This window comes from Argentina anserina, chromosome 7 (genome assembly GCF_933775445.1).
Source record: "Argentina anserina chromosome 7, drPotAnse1.1, whole genome shotgun sequence".
Classification (NCBI taxonomy): Eukaryota; Viridiplantae; Streptophyta; class Magnoliopsida; order Rosales; family Rosaceae; genus Argentina; species Argentina anserina.
The window spans coordinates 16,894,520-16,913,188 of NC_065878.1; the positions used below are offsets into that span (position 1 = coordinate 16,894,520).

Consider the following 18,669-nt stretch of genomic DNA (forward strand, 5'->3'; position numbering starts at 1 on the left):
GGTTTTAAGAAAATGACTATATGAGTGTTGAAGCTTCTTTCTGCTTGGTGGGTCAGTTAGATTCTTGAAATGATCACTAGCAGAGGTGCAAATCCCTTGGGGAATCTGATAAGGAACACATGTATGGTTGCCCAAAATGAAGTTGAACATTCTTTAGATAGCCATGTGTCACATCCCGCCAAACTTAAGCAAAATTTTACCTTAGCATTTTAGGCGGGTCCGGAATATGGTGGAACCATTTGGAAGAACCTAGAAGATGTTAGAAGTCTCAAGAAGCCTTGGGACATTTCCGGAAATCTCTAGAACCTTGGAGAGGCTAGTGGAACTAGACTATTCAAGAATCCTCTAGAACACTCAAGGATAATCTCAAAGTCTTATAGATTTGGATAGACTTAAGGAGAGTTATCTAGAACTCTCTAGCCTTGTAGATTTGGATAGACTCAAGGAGAGTTATCTAGAATATACATAGTCCTAGAAGTATCTAGAACTTGTAAAGTAGGATGAGGAGGCCTATAAATAGCAAGGCACCCCTCTCATTTACACCATCAAGTAATCAAGCAAGCTATCAAGCATACTTGTAAGTTCTCTCTTGTTCAATATAAGTTCTCTTTCGAGATATTCTTCTTTGCCTTTCAATTGTTCTAGCAGGGCATTTGCGAGAGTAAGGCTGACTTAGCATAAAGGAGCTGCTAAGGACGCACGAGTTGCATAGCAAAAGAGTAAGCTCGTGACACATGCCTCACTTACCTAACACTCAAATGTCATTTACTTACCTTGATAAGTACTTAAGTAATCATCGATCCATGATGATAATGGGTGGAGATTATGTAGATTGGTCGAAATTATGAAATAATTAACATGTAGGCATGTAGCTATGAGATGGTTACCATGTTTAGTGTTTGCAATGATGCTAATTACTTTGAAGCTCATGGTAAGTGGTGTGAGCAATGATATACCTCACTTGGCACTTGGCAGTCTTGATCAAACACACTATATGTATATGTATATGTATAGCTTCTCTACAATTGGTCCCCCCCCCTCCCCCCCCCCCCCCCCCCCCCCTCAAACTCTATGCTTAATCGGTCTATATAATCTGCACCAGATCGAAAAGTAGAGCAAATTGAACTGCGACTATATAAATATAGCGTACGGCGCAGCGCTGCATCTGCAAATGCCGGCAATAGCTGATCTAGCACGTACGAGCACTTCATGAAAAGCATGCATAGGGTCTCCACTCGATCAAAAGAGGTCGATCGAGCTGGCCGGTTAGTTAAGCTCTCCCTTTTGCTCTTGGCATGCTAATGCAGCGCATAAAAGGCATTGGTTTGAGCAGTATCATCAAATCGACAGATCTATAAGACCTAGATCGTTGTGGAGAACACCTTGTAAAATAATGAACTTCTACTTGAGGGGAGTGCGCGTTGGCCTCTTTGGTGACCATAATCGAGGGGTGCAATTGGAGGGCAAAATCTATTGATTTTCAGATTTTGGATGAAAGGATTTAGGTTAGTAGATTTCCCATGAATTGAGCGATGGAAGTGATTCATCAAAAATGAAGAAGAGAAAAAGAAATAAAATTGAATAATTTCTCAAGCAAGCGTCCTTTCTTTTCTTAATGGAAATTTCTCAAGTAAACGTTACAGAATTAATGTAAAAAAACCGTATAGTCGTATACAATGCAAATTTATGAGGCATTGTTCAGAGAATTTATTTTACTTCAAAATGGAGGAGATACTACTAGACGGTTCATCATGTTTATCTCCCTCCTCTCTTTCTCAGTCTTGAACTTCATGGTCTTCGTCTTCATCGTGTTGATCATTTTTGTGTACCCATCAGACATCTGTCTTGTGGACATTTGTCTTGTTTTCAGTGCTGGCTTACTCTCTTGTAAATCTTCGTTGTAAACCTTCTTGGAGCGCTTAAGTCGAGGAAGCTCATGACCTCTTGCCATATTTACTGATTTTTTTATGGCTACACGAGTCTGCTTGTTTAACTTAGCAAAAGAAAGACGAGTCTTGTTCAGCTGCTTGAAAAACGCTCGAGAGATTTTGTCTTCGAAAAGAGTAGTGTTGCTGCTGTTGCTAGTGCTAGTGCCTTTGTCTTCACCAATGAAACCTTTCGAGTGCTTCAAACTTGCAATCGCTTTGAAGTATTTGTATCGAAGCATATGATGAGTTTCTTCTTCATTACCGTCATCAGATTTGATGGGCTCAGATGCATTGACGTGCTCTTCTTCCAATGAAGTTGAAGAGAAGCTGTTACGTGCTGAGACGTACCCTTCTTTCTCACTCTTAGCAGAGGAGGAACGATTTAATATCTATAGTCATGTAGATCGATCGAGTCAAGAGCAAAACAGAATTTGATCGAATTCAGAATATGTTTCTTACAGCTTAGAGTAGTCCTTATTTATATGCCACTGAGGTCCTCCGGATAATAGGAAAGTAAGTCCTCCTCCTTAGAATGGGAAACAAGTTATCCCCCATGGATTAGGATATTAGTTAAGAAGGAAAGCCTCCTCATGAAAATAGGAAAGTTTTAGGTAGCTAGAAATTATAGTAAGATACTTAGCAGAAATATTCATGTTCAAACTAGGAGTTATTAGAAGATCTCTTATGATTAATAGTTACTTCCCAAATTAAAAGATTTATGGTGTCGACCTATGAAAACAAAAGTTATTTCTACTAATCATTGCGATAATTAGCTTGCCTTATACCTTAATGACTCCAGGTTTTTGGGTGCAAATTGAAGAATAATATGTTTTTCATTTGGAACTCCTAACGCATACTAAATCAAGAAATTTTTTTAATGAAATATTAACATGACCTAAGTGGCTTTGTGCGATTCTTGTACTATATCGATGAATTATTATTCTATGGAGTGAAGTTTACACAAGCATCCATTATTTTCTCTATGAACCATATGCTATGGTAGTTGGTTTGTATCCCAACCAACAAAGCTCACATTCTTATGTTATGGCAATGGCGGATCTAAGATTACAATATTGGGGATGCTTAAATTTCTTAGTCTAAAATAAAATAATGGAGAATCTCGACAATGTGATAGAGTTTAATTAATGAATGAGAGAAAAGACTAGAGGTAGTATTGTACTTGAGAAATTTAGAAATTTAACCAGAAAATTATTACAAAATTAAAAGAAATAATAGAAGTATACTAGATGAACTAAGAAAGGAAAGAGTAGGGAAAAATCAAACTAAGGACAAAGAGTATTTCTTGGGTTGGGAATCCCCGAAAAAAGGCTAAGGAAAATTACCCTAATTTTTTTTTGAAAACTTTTGAGTTTAGGGATGCTGAGCCTTCTTAAAAAAAGGTTTGATCCGCCCTTGTGCTATGGTTATTGGAGGAGAAAACTTCGTTAAGTACTTTACCTAACCAGTTTAATATGAGGACTGTTGTCGAAGCTGATCCGGAATCATCTATCAATATCCAATCATCATTGACTTTAGATTTAAATCTCATTTAAGAAAAAGGGGTACATGTAAAAACCTCTTTGACGCACAAATTAGTTTCACTTTTAGATTGTAAAGTGAGTGAGGATGGAATGAGATGAGATACCTAATTGTCGAGCCTCTTTTATATAAGAAACACTTAAACACCTTTGTCGCTATTAGTATTACATTTAAAGTCGTATTTTTTTAAAGATAAACATACTTATGTTTTATAAAATTTCTCTATGGCTTGAATAACTATTACATGCTCATCCGTTGTGACTACGCAAAAGACAAGAGGTCATGAATAAAACTCAAAGTTAGTATGCGGTATAGAACTATTCATTAGTACTAGGGGACCCTCAATTATTCCTAATAAATGTCTATTCTTCGACTTAATCGAGCATAGCAATAGACATCATACTAAACTAAACCTTTTCTTGGCCCTTCACACTAGGCCTTGGATCATGACCTTCAACAATTTGACTTTGACCATCTCCGATCTCAACTTCCAACGTTGACAAAATCCCCTGAACCCTAAAATTGCGGCAAAACTTCCAGATCCGACGAAACTTGCCTTGCAAATCCTTAATCTTCACCGGCTCGGTGGTGAGGGTTTTGGCCAAGAGAAAGGTACTCTTTTGGATCAGTGAATTATCCAAATGATCCATGAACGATACATCAATGACATCACCGCTAGCAAGTGTCATAGATTAGGTCGTGGCCATCTTAAACCTCGACATGGTGATCAACAGAGGAGAAGAGGTGTTTGTAAAAAATGATGAGATGTTTGTGAGATAGCAAAATAGTAAAACTAGGATGAATAGAGCTAGGCATGGGGAGCGTTTCTTTTAAAGTCGTATAATAGTTGAGAGTTTCTTTTTACAGGCTAGGCTCTAGTTTGCACTTTGTTTATTCATGGCATCAACAATTAAAGTCGTATTAATTCCGGCACTTATAGCTATATTATTGTTTCCACTAATCATTGTAATATTAAATATAAACATATAATTGTAATAATTAATCATCATATTAATTACTACAATGATTGTTAATAATAATAAACACTTATTGTCGTAGTATTTGTTGCAGTTACAAATGCTAATTAGTACAACATTTATATTCGTCTTAAATATAGGGCTAAAATAATTTATAACTCCCTCATCAAATTTTCTATTTGAACACTCATCTCAAGAGAAATTTTTTGAACCCCATGCTACATAAAGTCTTGCTTCACCCTTCAATTATCCCATCGGGTCCTAATTGTCCCGATTATTTCATCAGGCCCTGTCTCCCCAACTGTTTTTTTTTGGGTTTGGCCATTCTTGCTTATATATTCGAACATTTTCCTTGAGCCAGGCAGCCTCCATTTTTTCCTCAAAGTCAAGATATCTTCCCCAGGAGATGTGAAAATGTACTCATTTCCCTTCGAATCTCTGTAAATCACGTTTTCTATTTTCAGTCATTGCCTGAGTATCTTCTTACACATACTTTTCAGTATATCTCATCATTAATAAAATTTGTACATAAAATGAAATGTGAAAAAAAAAAAAGAATACTAGTGTACGTTACCCAAATTTTTTTCTCTTTTAGACTTAAATTTCATAAATCTCAGGCCTTAGTGACAAAAATGAGATTATTTGAGACATGGATCCCGCCATTATATTTAGAGAAAAGTGTTTCTCAAAAATGTCGCCAAAAGGGTTGAACAAAAAAAATTTGTTAACAACTTTTTCTTACCAATTGAATATGCTTACTAGAGTGGAAATTTACTCATAACCGTTTACAAGTATTCTGTTATCATTGACTCATGACATAAACTTCGAGCGAGAGCTCGAAGGAAGGGAGTATCTTAAGAAAACTCTCCAACACCCAAGTTATATTCACTTTTAGATATGTAAATTGAGCCAAGATGGAACCAATCTTCATTTCGATTTCCAAGATGGATATCTTGTGATTAGTTACTTCCTGGTGTCGACCTATGAAAACAAACTCATTTCCACTAATCATTGCGATAACTAAGCTTGCCTTTATGCCTTAAAAACTCCAGATTTTTGGGTACAAATTGAAAGAATATTAAATGAAAACACGGAAGTCCTAACGCATTTGATTAACATGATCAACCTAAGTGGCTTAGTGCGATTCTTGTACTATATCGATGAATTATTGCTGTATGGAGTGAAGTAATGTTATAAACTTATAATTTCAAAGAAATCGACCAACATTTTTCCTTTCCAAAATTACGACAATGAAAGTCGATTTAAGTTGAGGAATTACATAAAAATGTAAATATGAGTCTCATGCCAAATTCCATGCCAATTTGATTAAGCATTACTTTTTATAATTTTATATTGTATGAATGAAAAAAAACCGACCAACATATTTTCATTCTTACAAAGACGATAATGTAGCTCAGGGCACATAATGAACTACATCGAAAATTGAAATATCGCACTGTGTAGTCACATCTAATAATTCGTAATTTTTCAGAAAATATGACGCCTTTGCAATCTTTGGTAAAGCTTGTGTACATATACATATAAAGGTAAAATGTTATAGAAATCACCTAAAAAAAATAATTCGAAAAAAATAAAATAAGGTTTCTATAAGAGCAAGATTGAAAAACGACAGTCTGACTGAAGTCGTATTCTTCTTCTTCTTCTTCTTCTTCTTCTTCTTCTTCTTCTGTGAAGCTCTTGAAGCTGATTCAATTTCAGAGCCGCTTTGGAAATTCGCCAGAATCCGAATTAGGGTTTTCCCGGTAAAACCATGTCGGCTCGATACCTGAAGAAAGTTCTCAACGAAGAACAACAAGAGCGCAAACCGGAATCAGACCACGAAGAAGAAGACGCCGACGACGACCACCCCCAGCTCAACGGCAAAGCTAAGTTCAACCCTTTCGACCTCCTCAACGATGACGACGCCGAAGACCACCAGGTTCGATTTTTCCTACCTTCAATTTAGGGTTTCCATAGTTTCATTACTCCATATAAGCCTAAGATTAAGCTGTTGTTGTGTTGCTAATTTCTGTTAGTGTAGATATTTAGGGTTAGTGAAGCTGAATTAGACTATGGTTGTTAGAAAATTGAAGCCGAATTTCGAGATTGAAGTTTTTCATTTTTGGTGTGAGATTGAGCTGTTAGGGTTAGTTGGATGTTTAAGTTGTGGTGTTTGGATTGGTGTAGGAGGATGATATGGACGTTGATGATGACGTCTCGAATGTGGTGCCTGAGCTGAAACCTAGTGCAGAAGCGGTTTCGGTGTCGAGTCAGAAGTCCAAGAAGAAGAAGAAGAAGAAGAAGAAGAAAGGCAAAGAGGTCTCTTCTTCGAATTCAGCTGCATCGAAAGTGAAGAAGAGGGGGGAGGAAGAGTTCTACGCTTATGCGCATGAGAAACAGGCGGAGTTGAGAGCTAGTGATGGTGTGGTAAAGGATGCGTATGAGAAGTATGTTCCGTCTATTCTGCAAGTGGATCCCAAGTACTTGAATGCCGACAATGAGATGCGAAGGATTTTTGGATCTAAGGTGGTGAAGTCGTTTGAGAAGAATCAGCCGAGTGGTAGCTCTAGAATGGCGCGTGGCGGAAGACGCGGCATGGTTCATAGGAAGTCTTTCCTTGTCACTCCATCGGACCAATGGCCTCGCTGGGATGGCGCTATGAACATGGTACTCCATAACTCACCCAATGGATACTATGATTATCGGTAAGAGCATTTGGTCTATTGCTTTACTCTTGTATTTTGACATAGCTGCAAGACTTTTTGGTTATCTCTACTTTTTTGCAAGTATAAAAACATTACTTGATGCTACTATATCGGGCTTAAGCTCTGTAGATAATGTTTTTGCCATATCAAGTAGCTATGCTGCAACTGGAAGTATGACTAGTTTAATGGGGTTAATTTATGTCCTCTGATCATATTAGTGTGAATGTAGAGTCACTGAGAAAAGTTCTATGTACAATACAAAATCTTAATGCGACTGGAAGAATACTAGCAAGAAATGTTTTGCCTTTGCCATTGAAAAATACAATTAGATGCAATTTTTTTGTTTGGTGATAAATGCAGGACCTTGTTGAATATCAAATTGGCTGATTCTTGTGTCAAGTTACAGAATGCTAACTGATAAGGAATACACTCTTCACAAAACTATTGTTGGTTCCATAATTGTGATTTAGCTATGGAGAATTTGAGACAACTCTCTAATCCTGATGTGTAAGCAATGATAACTGTGTTTTAAGATCTCACCTTGGTATTTTGTCATAGTATTTGGTTGAGCAATAACCCCAAGGCTGAGAGTGTATTATCATTTCAAACCTTGGTTTTCATGGTTTCTTTCTTTCTTATCATGATCTGTGATATTTGATCTTATAAATCTACATGCAAAACCCAATCATATCCTTGGTTTCTATTATCTGCAGATATACATATTCATCGGCCTACCATCATGCTCAGAGTGCATTTGAATCTGCCAAATCTTTACATGATCTCAATGCCATTGCAAACATTTTATTGCACTATCCCTATCATTTGGATTCGCTACTAACCATGGCAGAGTACTTTAAGTTTGCGGGTGAGCATCAAATGTCAGCAGATGCTATCTCTAGGTGCTTATATGGTTTGGAATGTGCATGGCATCTGATGTTCACTCCCTTTAAGGGTGATTGTCAAGTGAAATACAGCCATGAAGAAAACAAGCCTTTATTCGTTGCACTTTTCACTCACATGAAAAGTATGGACAGACGTGGCTGTCATCGTTCAGCTTTAGAAGTTTGCAAGTTCTTAATGTCACTAGATACTGATGATCCAATGGGGGCACTGTTCTGTATTGACTATTTCTCAGTGAGGGCAGAGGAGTATGCATGGCTGGAACGTTTCTCTGAAGAATATAGAAGTGATAACACCCTGTGGTTGTATCCAAATTTTTCATATTCCCTTGCCATATGCCGATTGTATCTTGAGAAAGCGGAATCTTCAAAGGAAACCACCAAAGCTACTTCAACTGATCTTATGAAGCAGGCATTGATGCTTCATCCCACAGTCCTTAAAAAACTAGTAGCAAAGGTACCTCTGAAGGAACGAGTGTGGACGGAAATTCTGAAGAACACATTTTTCCAAGCAGATGAAGTAGGAATCCCATCCTTGGACCACCTGATTAACATATATGTTGAGAGTAATCATATTATATGGAGGCTTCCAGAATTGCAGAAATTGCTGCGGGATTCAGCACAGTTGGTGATTGAAACTCTAAGACAGAACAGTAGCGAAAAAAATGATTGGGCTTGTGTGAGAAAAGAAGCATTCTCATCTGACAAGAATGAGTAAGTATGCCATCACTCTGCTTACATCAGCTACCCCTTTTCTATTTGAACTAGTAGTACTAATTTTAAAAAGTTTATATGTGCATGGTTAAGAACGATCCCCTGCTTGTTGTTTTTTGTAGGTATTCTCACCTGTTGGCTTCAAATTTCTCTTATACATTGCCTGCTGCCCCACCTGAAAATTTGCAACATTTTATGGCTAACGCAAGGATGGAAGGCGTTATGCATAATGAGGAGCATCTTGTCAATCTAAATGAGGGTGTCCTTGCTCCCCGTGATGTTGCAAATCGAAATCCATTAGCTGTCTTGTTTGAGTCAGTGCTACCATGGGTTCATTATGGAGAAGGAATTGAGGAGGAAAACCAACCAAATGGCCATGGTCTGGGCAATGAAGAAGAATGAGTGTGTGGTAATAACATTGAAAATATGCTATAGCAGGACTTTAGAGAAACCTCTCCATTGTTGGATGAGTCAGTAGTGTTTCTTGTATAGGTGAATTATGGAGAAATTTATTTTGCAATACTCTTCCGTATGGCAGTATTACGGTAATACCTATCATATTCTAACTGGACCATTTTGATCAAAACTAGTACCATATAAATTTATTTTTTCTTTTCAGAATTCCATTTTTTGTGTTATTACCTCTTAAAAGTCTTAATCTTTTAAAATTTGAATTTACTTGTTGCATCACTACATACTTCCGACAACTTTTATCTTTGAGAGGTATCGGAAGCAGCAGGACCATGATATAACTAGCTCATCAGATTTGCACGGACAGCTTGAAATGTAGAAGCATAAACATTATTGCATTTTCATTTTCAGCTTTTTGCATGAAGTCAATAGCTAACCTACAACTAACATGGTGTGGCCAAAAAACATTTGCATCAAAAGTGTGACTTCTCTGAGTTCTCTCCTCTTAACCACATAAAATGTCCTACACGTGGATTATCCAGTTCAAAATGTTGGACATTTTGAATAGACTGATAATTGATTTTGTTGATACATGGAGTTCAATCCACGCAGCCCTGCTCCCTTGTAATGGTTACGCATATGCCACTGCTCTGCTCAAAGACATTCCCATATGAGCTTAGCTCTTGGGAGCTGATTCAAGCTGGCAATTTGCCTAATCAAAATTTGAAACTGCTAGGCAATTGTTGAAACATGATAATTGCTTTGTAACTATGCAACTTGCGTAGAGAGAGCGACAGAATAGACTACAGATAAGTTGCTCAACCAATTGCTTCAAGCGACTAACACAAAAAAACATGCACATTAATCTCAACTAGTCTTCCTATGTGGTGTACACGACAACACGGTCCAACTGCGATCCGGCGAAACACCAGACAACTATTACTAGCCTGGCCGGAACTGAGACATTGTAATATCCGGAGAGAAAGGGGAAGAAGCTAGAGTCTATGCTCGAAGAGAAAGAGACCTTCCTCAATGTGAGGAAATTGGAATGGTCCTTTCAATGTATATCCAAAAAAAAAGACCTCACAAGCTTAATTGAATCAGCATTATAGCATATGCATCGCATCCAATTTCCTTTTTTAGTCCTTTGGATTTGGACTTGGAAATGAAGAGGACTCGCATATATCCATCCATCCATCCATTCATTCATCTCTCTCTTATTCAAACATCATTGAATCCCATGTGTCACGTGCCCACTTCTCCTTTTCCTTCTTCCATCCCCATACCTCCCTCTCCTCCATACAAAAACAACTCATATAAACTCTCCTCTCTCTCTCTCTCTCTCTCTCTAACTCTTTCCTTCTCTTTCCCAATTACCCAATTCCTCTCTACTTTCTAGGGTTTTGAAATTAGGAAACCACCAAAGCTAAAGCTACTCACCTCCTCACACATACCCATTAACCCACATTTCACATTAGGGAATCCAATTCCTCACCTTTTGCCCCTTTTTCCCCAGAGGACGCAATTCAATGGTCTTTGAGAGACTGGGTTTCTAGAGAGAGAAAAAGTTGGTTCCTTTACTATGTAGATGAATTGGGTTTGAGATTAGAGATTGAGAACAGATAGATATGTTGGCAATGGAGAAAGACTTTGATGCCAAGTTGAAGATTCAGGGCAATTCTTCTTCTAATAATAATGGTGGTGGTGGTAATAGTAATGTTCAGAAAGCTAAGAGCTTTGCTTTCAGGGCTCCCCAGGAGAATTTCACCATCCAAGACTTTGAATTGGGCAAGATCTATGGCGTTGGTTCTTATTCAAAGGTCTCTGCTTTATTGCATTTCCTTTCTGGGTTTCTGTTGTAGCTTTGATTTTCTTAGTTTTGTCATATGGGTTCCTGCTGTAGCTTTGGATGTTATTTGATTGATCAATGAGTTGCATGTTGCATAAAATGCTAGCTTTGGTGTTTGAGGTGGAGTTAATTGGATTTTTACCAGGCGATTGTATCTCTTGTAGTTTCTATGTAATTGTTGAGAACTTTGTAGTGTCTCTGGTTTGAGGGGTGGTCCTGCATTTATCTTTAGGGAAGAATGTGTGAGTTTGGATCTTTGTTCCGAGAGTGATAGAGCTCCTAATTTGGATATGCTTGTTGTGAGCTAACAATGAGCTAGAGGACATAGGAGTTTATGATGCTGGTGTGTCTGGTAGTGAGATGCAGGGACCTGAAAGGATGTTACAGTTTTGATTTTTCACTCAATATTTATGAATAGTTTGCTGTGTAACTGACAAATTAAGCAATTTATTATATATAAATATGTGGATCGTGAACACCATTTTATGTGAAATGCGTTTTCTTTTACTGTGTAGTTTACTTCGTATATGCTTCTCATCTCCCTCTCTCTCTCTCTCTCTCTCTCTCTGTTGTGGAAACTGTATATTCCTTGAGTTTTGAACACGTCTTATCTTTTTCCTTCCGGATGGTTTTTCCTGCAAGTCTGAATTATTCTTTCTTTTCTTATGAATGAGAAGATGATGAAAACTGATGTGCGAACGCAGTACCATATCTTGGTTTCGATGAATGGCACTTCCACACGAGATTTCTGACTCTCTATATGTTATTTAGTTAATGTTGTAGTGAACGTCTTTCAAAAGAAAGAATTTATCTCTATTATACTGCTTGAGGTTGCTGAACTGTTTACAATGCTCAATTTTGTGGTTTTTTATATGTTAAAATTTCCTTAAAATTGCAGGTTGTGAGAGCAAGGAAGAAGGATTCAGGAAAGGTCTACGCATTAAAAATCATGGACAAAAAGTTCATCACCAAAGAAAATAAAACAGCTTATGTGAAGCTAGAACGCATTGTTCTTGATCAGTTAGATCATCCAGGTGTTGTGCGGCTATATTTCACTTTTCAGGATTCCTTTTCACTGTGTAGGTATTCTTGGACGTGACCTTTTTTTAGTCCCCATATACTTGTTTGAGCAGATTTTCGATCTACTATCTGTATAATCACTTTGACGCTTGTCTCCTTAATTTTCTGTGAAGATATGGCACTGGAATCCTGTGAAGGTGGAGAACTCTTTGATCAAATAACAAGGGTAAGCTTAAACCTTGATTGGTCTGACACATGTTTTATATTATGTTGAGGAGTTATCTCTGTATCTGAATATTCCATAAAAATAGTTCATTTGATGTTCTTTTCCCTCTCGACATCATTCTGGTAATTTAGCATGTAACTGTATGGTATATTTGTTTTCCATACTTGAAATTCTATTACATTTTCCGATCTCCTATGTTGGCCCTTGGACAACTTGTTATGTTTGCCGAGCTCCAAATGATTTCACAAGTATTAAGAAGTAATAACATGTCATTTATAGTGGATTCCCAAGTATAGAGAAGAAAAAATATGCCAAGTTATCGTGTGAAAAACATAAACTTTTCTTTCACTTTTTTCATTGATATACTTTTAGTTCATGGTGCTTTATCCCTCTAGGTTGTCCAACTGTATCCATCATTTAGTTTAATTGTGTGCAGAAAGGTCGTCTGTCTGAGGACGAAGCTCGCTTTTATGCAGCAGAAGTTGTAGATGCACTTGAATATATACACAGTATGGGATTGATACATAGAGATATAAAGGTATATACTTTATAATGCACTTGTGTAGTTTCAAGTCATATGGAGTTATGCATATGCTAATTGATTTCAAATCACAGCCAGAGAATTTGTTACTTACAGCAGAGGGTAATATCAAGGTTGCTGATTTTGGGAGTGTAAAGCCTATGCAGGATAGCCAAATTACAGTCCTTCCTAATGCAGCATCAGGTATTACAATTCTGTTCATATGCCTGCATTACTTGAGCAATACTATGAAACTGAATGTTGATTTTTTCTAGATGACAAGGCTTGCACATTCGTTGGGACAGCTGCATATGTTCCTCCAGAAGTCTTGAATTCTTCCCCGGCAACTTTTGGGTATGGAATTTATGTTTGAGTCACTATGGCCAGTACGTCATTTGTATATGCTATGCTCAACTTAGTGTACAATTTGTAGATCTTTTGAATTATATTCGGAAAGCAGTTTGTCTTTTTCTTTTTTACTTTCTTTTTGTTCTCTGTTCATTGTTCCTGCTCTCATATGGTAAATGATCCGTGTATAATAACATTTATCTCCTTGTTTGAACATATTAACACAGAAATGACCTCTGGGCGCTTGGCTGCACCTTGTACCAAATGCTTTCTGGAACTTCTCCATTCAAAGATGCAAGCGAATGGCTTATTTTTCAAAGAATTATAGCAAGAGATATTAGGTTTCCTAATTATTTTTCAGATGAAGCCAAAGACCTTATTGATCGGTTATTGGTAAGCTACCAACTCTTACACATTGTTAGTCTTCTGGCAGTCATCCTATTTCTGCCTTTCTTCATTCAAGCTTATGTCATCTCTACGATATAACATTGTATTCATCCTTTACAGTGATAGAAACAGTGTGGTTCTCTAAATGACTTCATATATATATATATATGATATATCAATAATATGTACACAGAATCTGTAGTTATTTTGGATGTAGCAGCTAGTATGTATATGAAGCCTTCATTTACGCTGCAAATGCTGCAGGATTTAGATCCCAGTAGAAGGCCTGGTGCTGGACGTGATGGTTATGCTGCACTGAAGATGCATCCATTCTTTAAGAAAGTTGACTGGAAAAACTTAAGAGCGCAAACCCCTCCAAAACTTGCCTTGGAGCCAGGGGTATGGCTTCCTTTATGCTTTCATTTATTGGTATAAAGAAATATAAACTCTTCCTTGCCTTATTCCTCTTCTGCTTGTGCACAATTGTTTTTCCCATTCAGTCAGGGGAGGCTGATGATGTCCGCGATAACTCATGGAACCCTTCACATATTGGAGATGGCACTGCAAGACAAAGTGAGGGTAACACCGGTTCTGCATCTTCTTCTGAAGCATCTGGTCATGTAACTAGGCTAGCTTCGATCGATTCCTTTGATTCAAAATGGTATTGTCTCAATATCTATGCTCCCGACTTAGCATCGTTTATTTTCATTTTCAAGAGACCAAAGTTCTTTTACTTGCGAAATCTGTTTTGAACTTGAGGATAATAATAAATTCTGTGCTAACAGGCAACAATTCCTTGAGCCTGGTGAATCTGTTCTCATGATCTCAATGGTGAAGAAAATTCAAAAGTTGACAAGCAAGAAGGTGCAGCTTATTCTCACCAACAAACCAAAGTTGATATATGTGGATCCTGCAAAGCTGATGATGAAGGGAAATATAATTTGGTCTGACAACTCTAATGATCTCAATGTCCAAGTTGCTAGTCCTTCACAATTCAAAATTGTTACGGTATGTTCTCCTTGCTCTCATTTTCTCAGTTTTTGGTATATTTATCACGGTGCTCTAATGTATGTAGAGAAATATGTTGAGTGACAAGACTAGAATAGCCTCCAAGTCTTGAATTGGTTGCATTTTCTTTTACACAGCCAAAAAAGGTACTGTCGTTTGAGGATGCAAAGCAAAGAGCGTGGCAATGGAAGAAGGCAATTGAGGGGCTTCAAAATAGGTGAAATCTGCTCATGGTTGACAGATATTCCTTTGACATTATGGTATTGCAGAGGAACAAGGATGCCACTGATAAGATTAATGAAAGAGGTGCTGGGGTTTGGCGAGTCATCAATTGTTAAGGCGCAAAGCTCCGTCTTTCTGTTGATTCCTAAAACTGTAAGTGAGAAGGGGTTTTCCACCCATTTTCATGCCTTGTATGGCATATTTTGTACTGTGAGGTCCTAACTGTAGGGTCTGTAAAGGGGCTGGGGTCATTACTTGTCTGTTGTACTGAAAAATAACATCCAATTAATGATAGTTTTAAAATCTTTACATTCCAAGGTGTGATTTTATTTATAATCATAAGCCCATTTGTCCAGCTTTTACTATTTCTATGGCTACAAGATCGTACCTGGAATACATGAGCCTTTTCCCATCTCCTCCTACTACTATGTCTGATCCTAGTAGAAGTCGATGGACCTGTCCCATGATGGGATTTGCGAAGGTGAATTGCGATGGTGCTTGGCACCCTCCTGATGTAGGAGGACTTGGAGTGGTTATAAGGGATGACCAAGGCCTCTTCATAGGCGGAGCTGCTTCCTCCTCCAGCTGTGCCAGCGGCGAGATGGCGGAGGCCGAAGCTCTGAATTTGGGGGTGGAATTGGCCATGTCCCTGAATTTGAAGCATGTGGGGGAGCAGGACTTTCTTTATCCCCCAGCTCCTGTTACTATTATCTTTATTTGATTTTAGTGGGGGAGCAGGACTTTCTTTATCTGTAGTTTGACTGGTTGTTTGTCTTTGGCCACGGCCTCTTTTTATCAATGAAGTTTTATTTCTCTAAAAAAAAAAGGATCAGTTTCCGATGGATGACATAGTTTACTGGTAAGGAAAACTACAGCATGGCAGAATGAGCAACAGCAGTGTAACTGGAATTTGATAGATCGCAAAATATGGCCGACAGATTCGATAATGTTCAGCGTTGTGTATGAAGCAAAACATGAAACCATAACGTGCATCATACATGAACATGGGTTTGCCGTAGAGTTCCCTGTTCCCATTCGTGAAGAGCATACGCTTGATTCTTTGGATTGGCAAACTCAAGTCAGCCCAATCCATGGCCGTCTCAGGTTATTGTTTCTGTCAGTCTCCATGACTACATAACTTTTCTGACTGCCCCTTTTTTCTTTAGAGAGTGTAGAGAGAATTTCTGACAATATTGCTGGTTCAGCGAAGTGGTCACCCCCTTTGTTTGGGTCTTTAAAGGTTAATTGTGATGCCTCGGTAGTAGAGGGAGGAAGTCAGGTTGGAATTGCAGCTGTAATTAGAAATTGTGGTGGTGATCTTAGATTGGCAGTTGGGGAGAGATGTTTGGGTAGGCTCAGTCCTCATGTTGCGGAGTTGCAAGCGTATGCACATGATGAGGTATTGGTAGAAATGATTCGCTCCTTGTTGGATCTTCTTGGTATTGCACCAATCTCTTATATTCCTAGAAGTGCTAATGGGGTGGCTCATGTCATTACAACTAGAGTGGCCGACTTCAGGGGCGTCGTATGTGGTTAGGGGTTGAGCCCGATTGGCTTATGAATGTCATCTTGGATGACACACCCGTAACTAATGTTAGTCGTAGGAATGCCAGTGTGACATCTTTGTCTACCACCGATAATTCCCTTGTGTTTCTGTAATCTTATTTCTTGAATAAAAGTATTTTCATTCTAAAAAAAAGTCTAATGTTGAATAGTAAAGACAGTGACCTGAACTTTTATTAACCACTGAAAGTCCTCAGAAGAAATAGCCACGCCTACCCTTTTTTTTGTTGAAGAAATCACGCTTACCTTTCTGTCTAACTTCATTTCCAAAATGAAGACCATCAAGTGTAGTCAACGGATCGAGTGTTTTATATACTTGTGGCTGCTAGGTGCTAGCAGTTCTTGCATACTAGTTCTTACCAGCTTCAATAATTTTTATTCTTTTATTTCATGGAGACGACCATGGTTCCAAATCAAGTTGCAGAATGCCTGCTTACTTTGGTTATGATGAGTTTACTAGTAGTTTCTTCATCTTCTTTGCCATTAAATAGGAGATCTTTGAAGTTCCTCCAAGAAGTTAACCGGAAAGGACCTTACATAGGCCTCATCACAGTTTATTCACCAGAAGAGGCTGCCTTTTTCCACACTGGGGCTTTTAGGCCTAATCCGAAGCATCCTTTTCTGGATTTTTCAGGTCAGGGCAGTTGTTTTCTTCAATTCTCTTTCACCTTTTGACGAAGAATTTCAGAGTAGTTCAGTACTTCTGTTAGCATAAATGGTAGTGTTGTCACGCAGGTAGGCGATTCCGGGTAGGAAAGATCCATGACAAGAAAGTCATCTATGTGAAATGTGGAATTGGCATGGTATACCATAATTCCTCCTAGTGTCCCTTAAGTTACTAAATTCTTAATTGTTTAGAGGAAAAGTTAAGCCTTCAGATCGTTTTGTCAGGTGAATGCTGCAGCAGCAACACAACAAATGCTGGATCTATTTGACATTGCCGGAATTGTTCATTTTGGTATATCTGGCAATGCCAATAACTCTATGTCTATTGGTGATGTTACCATTCCTCAACAGTTTGCTCACACTGGCCTATGGGATTGGGGGGTAAAGTATATTCTAACCACATTTGCATCTTTTATGTTATTCTTCAATTTGTTTTCCTCATGATTGTATCATATTCTTTACTAATAGAACCCAAATGGAACTTTGGATCCGGAAGATATCACACAATTAGACTTCAAAGCATACAATGCACCAAAAGGAGGAGAAAATCTGCTAGGACACATTGGATTTAGAAATGAAGAGTTCTATTCTGAGTTCAATACTCCAAATACTGTGCGGCCATTGTTTTGGGCAAAGACTACTCGAAAGTGGCTTCAGGTTGCTGCCCAGTTGGAGGTTAGATGCAGATAACCTCAATACTATCTAGGTCCTTACAGGAGAAATAGAGAATTACACTGCAGACTAGTAGAAAATGACTGATATATAGTCACTTTAAATGTAACATGTCTCTTGTTGTTTCAGGGTATTGAACTGGTGCAATGTGTGAATTCGAGTTTATGTCTGCCACAGAAGCCTAAGCTAGTTGTTGGTCTTAGGGGATCAACAGGCAACATTTTTGTGGACAATGCAGCTTACAGAAACTTTCTTTTTCAAAGTTTTCATGTTTCCTCAGTGGACATGGAAAGCTCGGCTGTAGTAATGGTTAGTATTCAATAAGCTGAACTGATCTATTCCCCCATCTTCTCCAAAACTTGGCTAATATAGTTGGTGGCTTTGACAGACAAGCTTGTCGAATGGCTTCCCGGTGATTGTGATCCGAGGGTTATCAGATCTAGCAGGAAGGCAAGCAGGAGAGAACCCGATTCAGACCTTTGGGCCTCTTGCAGCTATTAATGCTTGCAAAGTAGTTGTACAGTTCATCATAGCCCTGCAAGAGCAAAAATAAATTAGCAAAGTTCCCTATTAGTTAGGGCCCCTTGAAGGCGTACTGAAGCTTAGTTGACATTGATATTGTACTGTTAAAACTTTTTAATTTACATTAAGAAAAGTATGCAAATAAGAGCGAGTACGGACACACATACACACATGTATGTGTATATATATATATGTATATATATGTACTTATTTGGATGTATGTAGTTGGCATTAAGGTTATTCTTAAGACACAACCTCTCACGTTCTAAGAGTCGAACAAAAAAAAACCCAACACTTATTTTAGATCCCCTAAAGTTACAAATTGACACAATAAAGATGAAACTCATGGTATGTATATTGTATATACCATCCATTATCCACACATTGAACAAACATCGGAATAGACACTATGATAGTTTTACCATTACTCAATAACACTATAATTTTTCCTTACTCTATAGTATGTTCAACACTAAAACCATAACAAAACCAC

The 18,669-nt window shown here is 38.0% G+C and overlaps 3 protein-coding genes across 3 annotated transcripts; all 3 read left to right on the forward strand.

Moving 5' to 3' along the window:
* The first annotated feature begins 6,138 nt into the window (after positions 1-6,138).
* On the forward strand, positions 6,139-9,383 carry LOC126802241 (uncharacterized). The gene is made up of 4 exons (XM_050529839.1): positions 6,139-6,383; positions 6,632-7,149; positions 7,863-8,762; positions 8,885-9,383. Exons 1-4 carry the CDS (start codon positions 6,216-6,218, stop codon positions 9,162-9,164), a joined length of 1,866 nt encoding a protein of 621 aa, XP_050385796.1. The 5' UTR covers positions 6,139-6,215; the 3' UTR covers positions 9,165-9,383.
* Positions 9,384-10,509: 1,126 nt separating this feature from the next.
* On the forward strand, positions 10,510-14,984 carry LOC126802089 (3-phosphoinositide-dependent protein kinase 2-like). Its single transcript, XM_050529633.1, has 11 exons — positions 10,510-10,993; positions 11,921-12,101; positions 12,216-12,268; positions 12,705-12,806; positions 12,884-12,992; positions 13,064-13,142; positions 13,364-13,529; positions 13,788-13,922; positions 14,024-14,184; positions 14,309-14,531; positions 14,669-14,984. Exons 1-11 carry the CDS (start codon positions 10,802-10,804, stop codon positions 14,750-14,752), a joined length of 1,485 nt encoding a protein of 494 aa, XP_050385590.1. The 5' UTR covers positions 10,510-10,801; the 3' UTR covers positions 14,753-14,984.
* Positions 14,985-16,671: 1,687 nt separating this feature from the next.
* On the forward strand, positions 16,672-18,322 carry LOC126802840 (bark storage protein A-like). The gene is made up of 6 exons (XM_050530551.1): positions 16,672-16,950; positions 17,052-17,119; positions 17,208-17,363; positions 17,451-17,657; positions 17,784-17,963; positions 18,043-18,322. The coding sequence occupies exons 1-6, from the start codon at positions 16,707-16,709 to the stop codon at positions 18,205-18,207; spliced, it is 1,020 nt and encodes a 339-aa protein (XP_050386508.1). The 5' UTR covers positions 16,672-16,706; the 3' UTR covers positions 18,208-18,322.
* Positions 18,323-18,669: the final 347 nt, after the last annotated feature.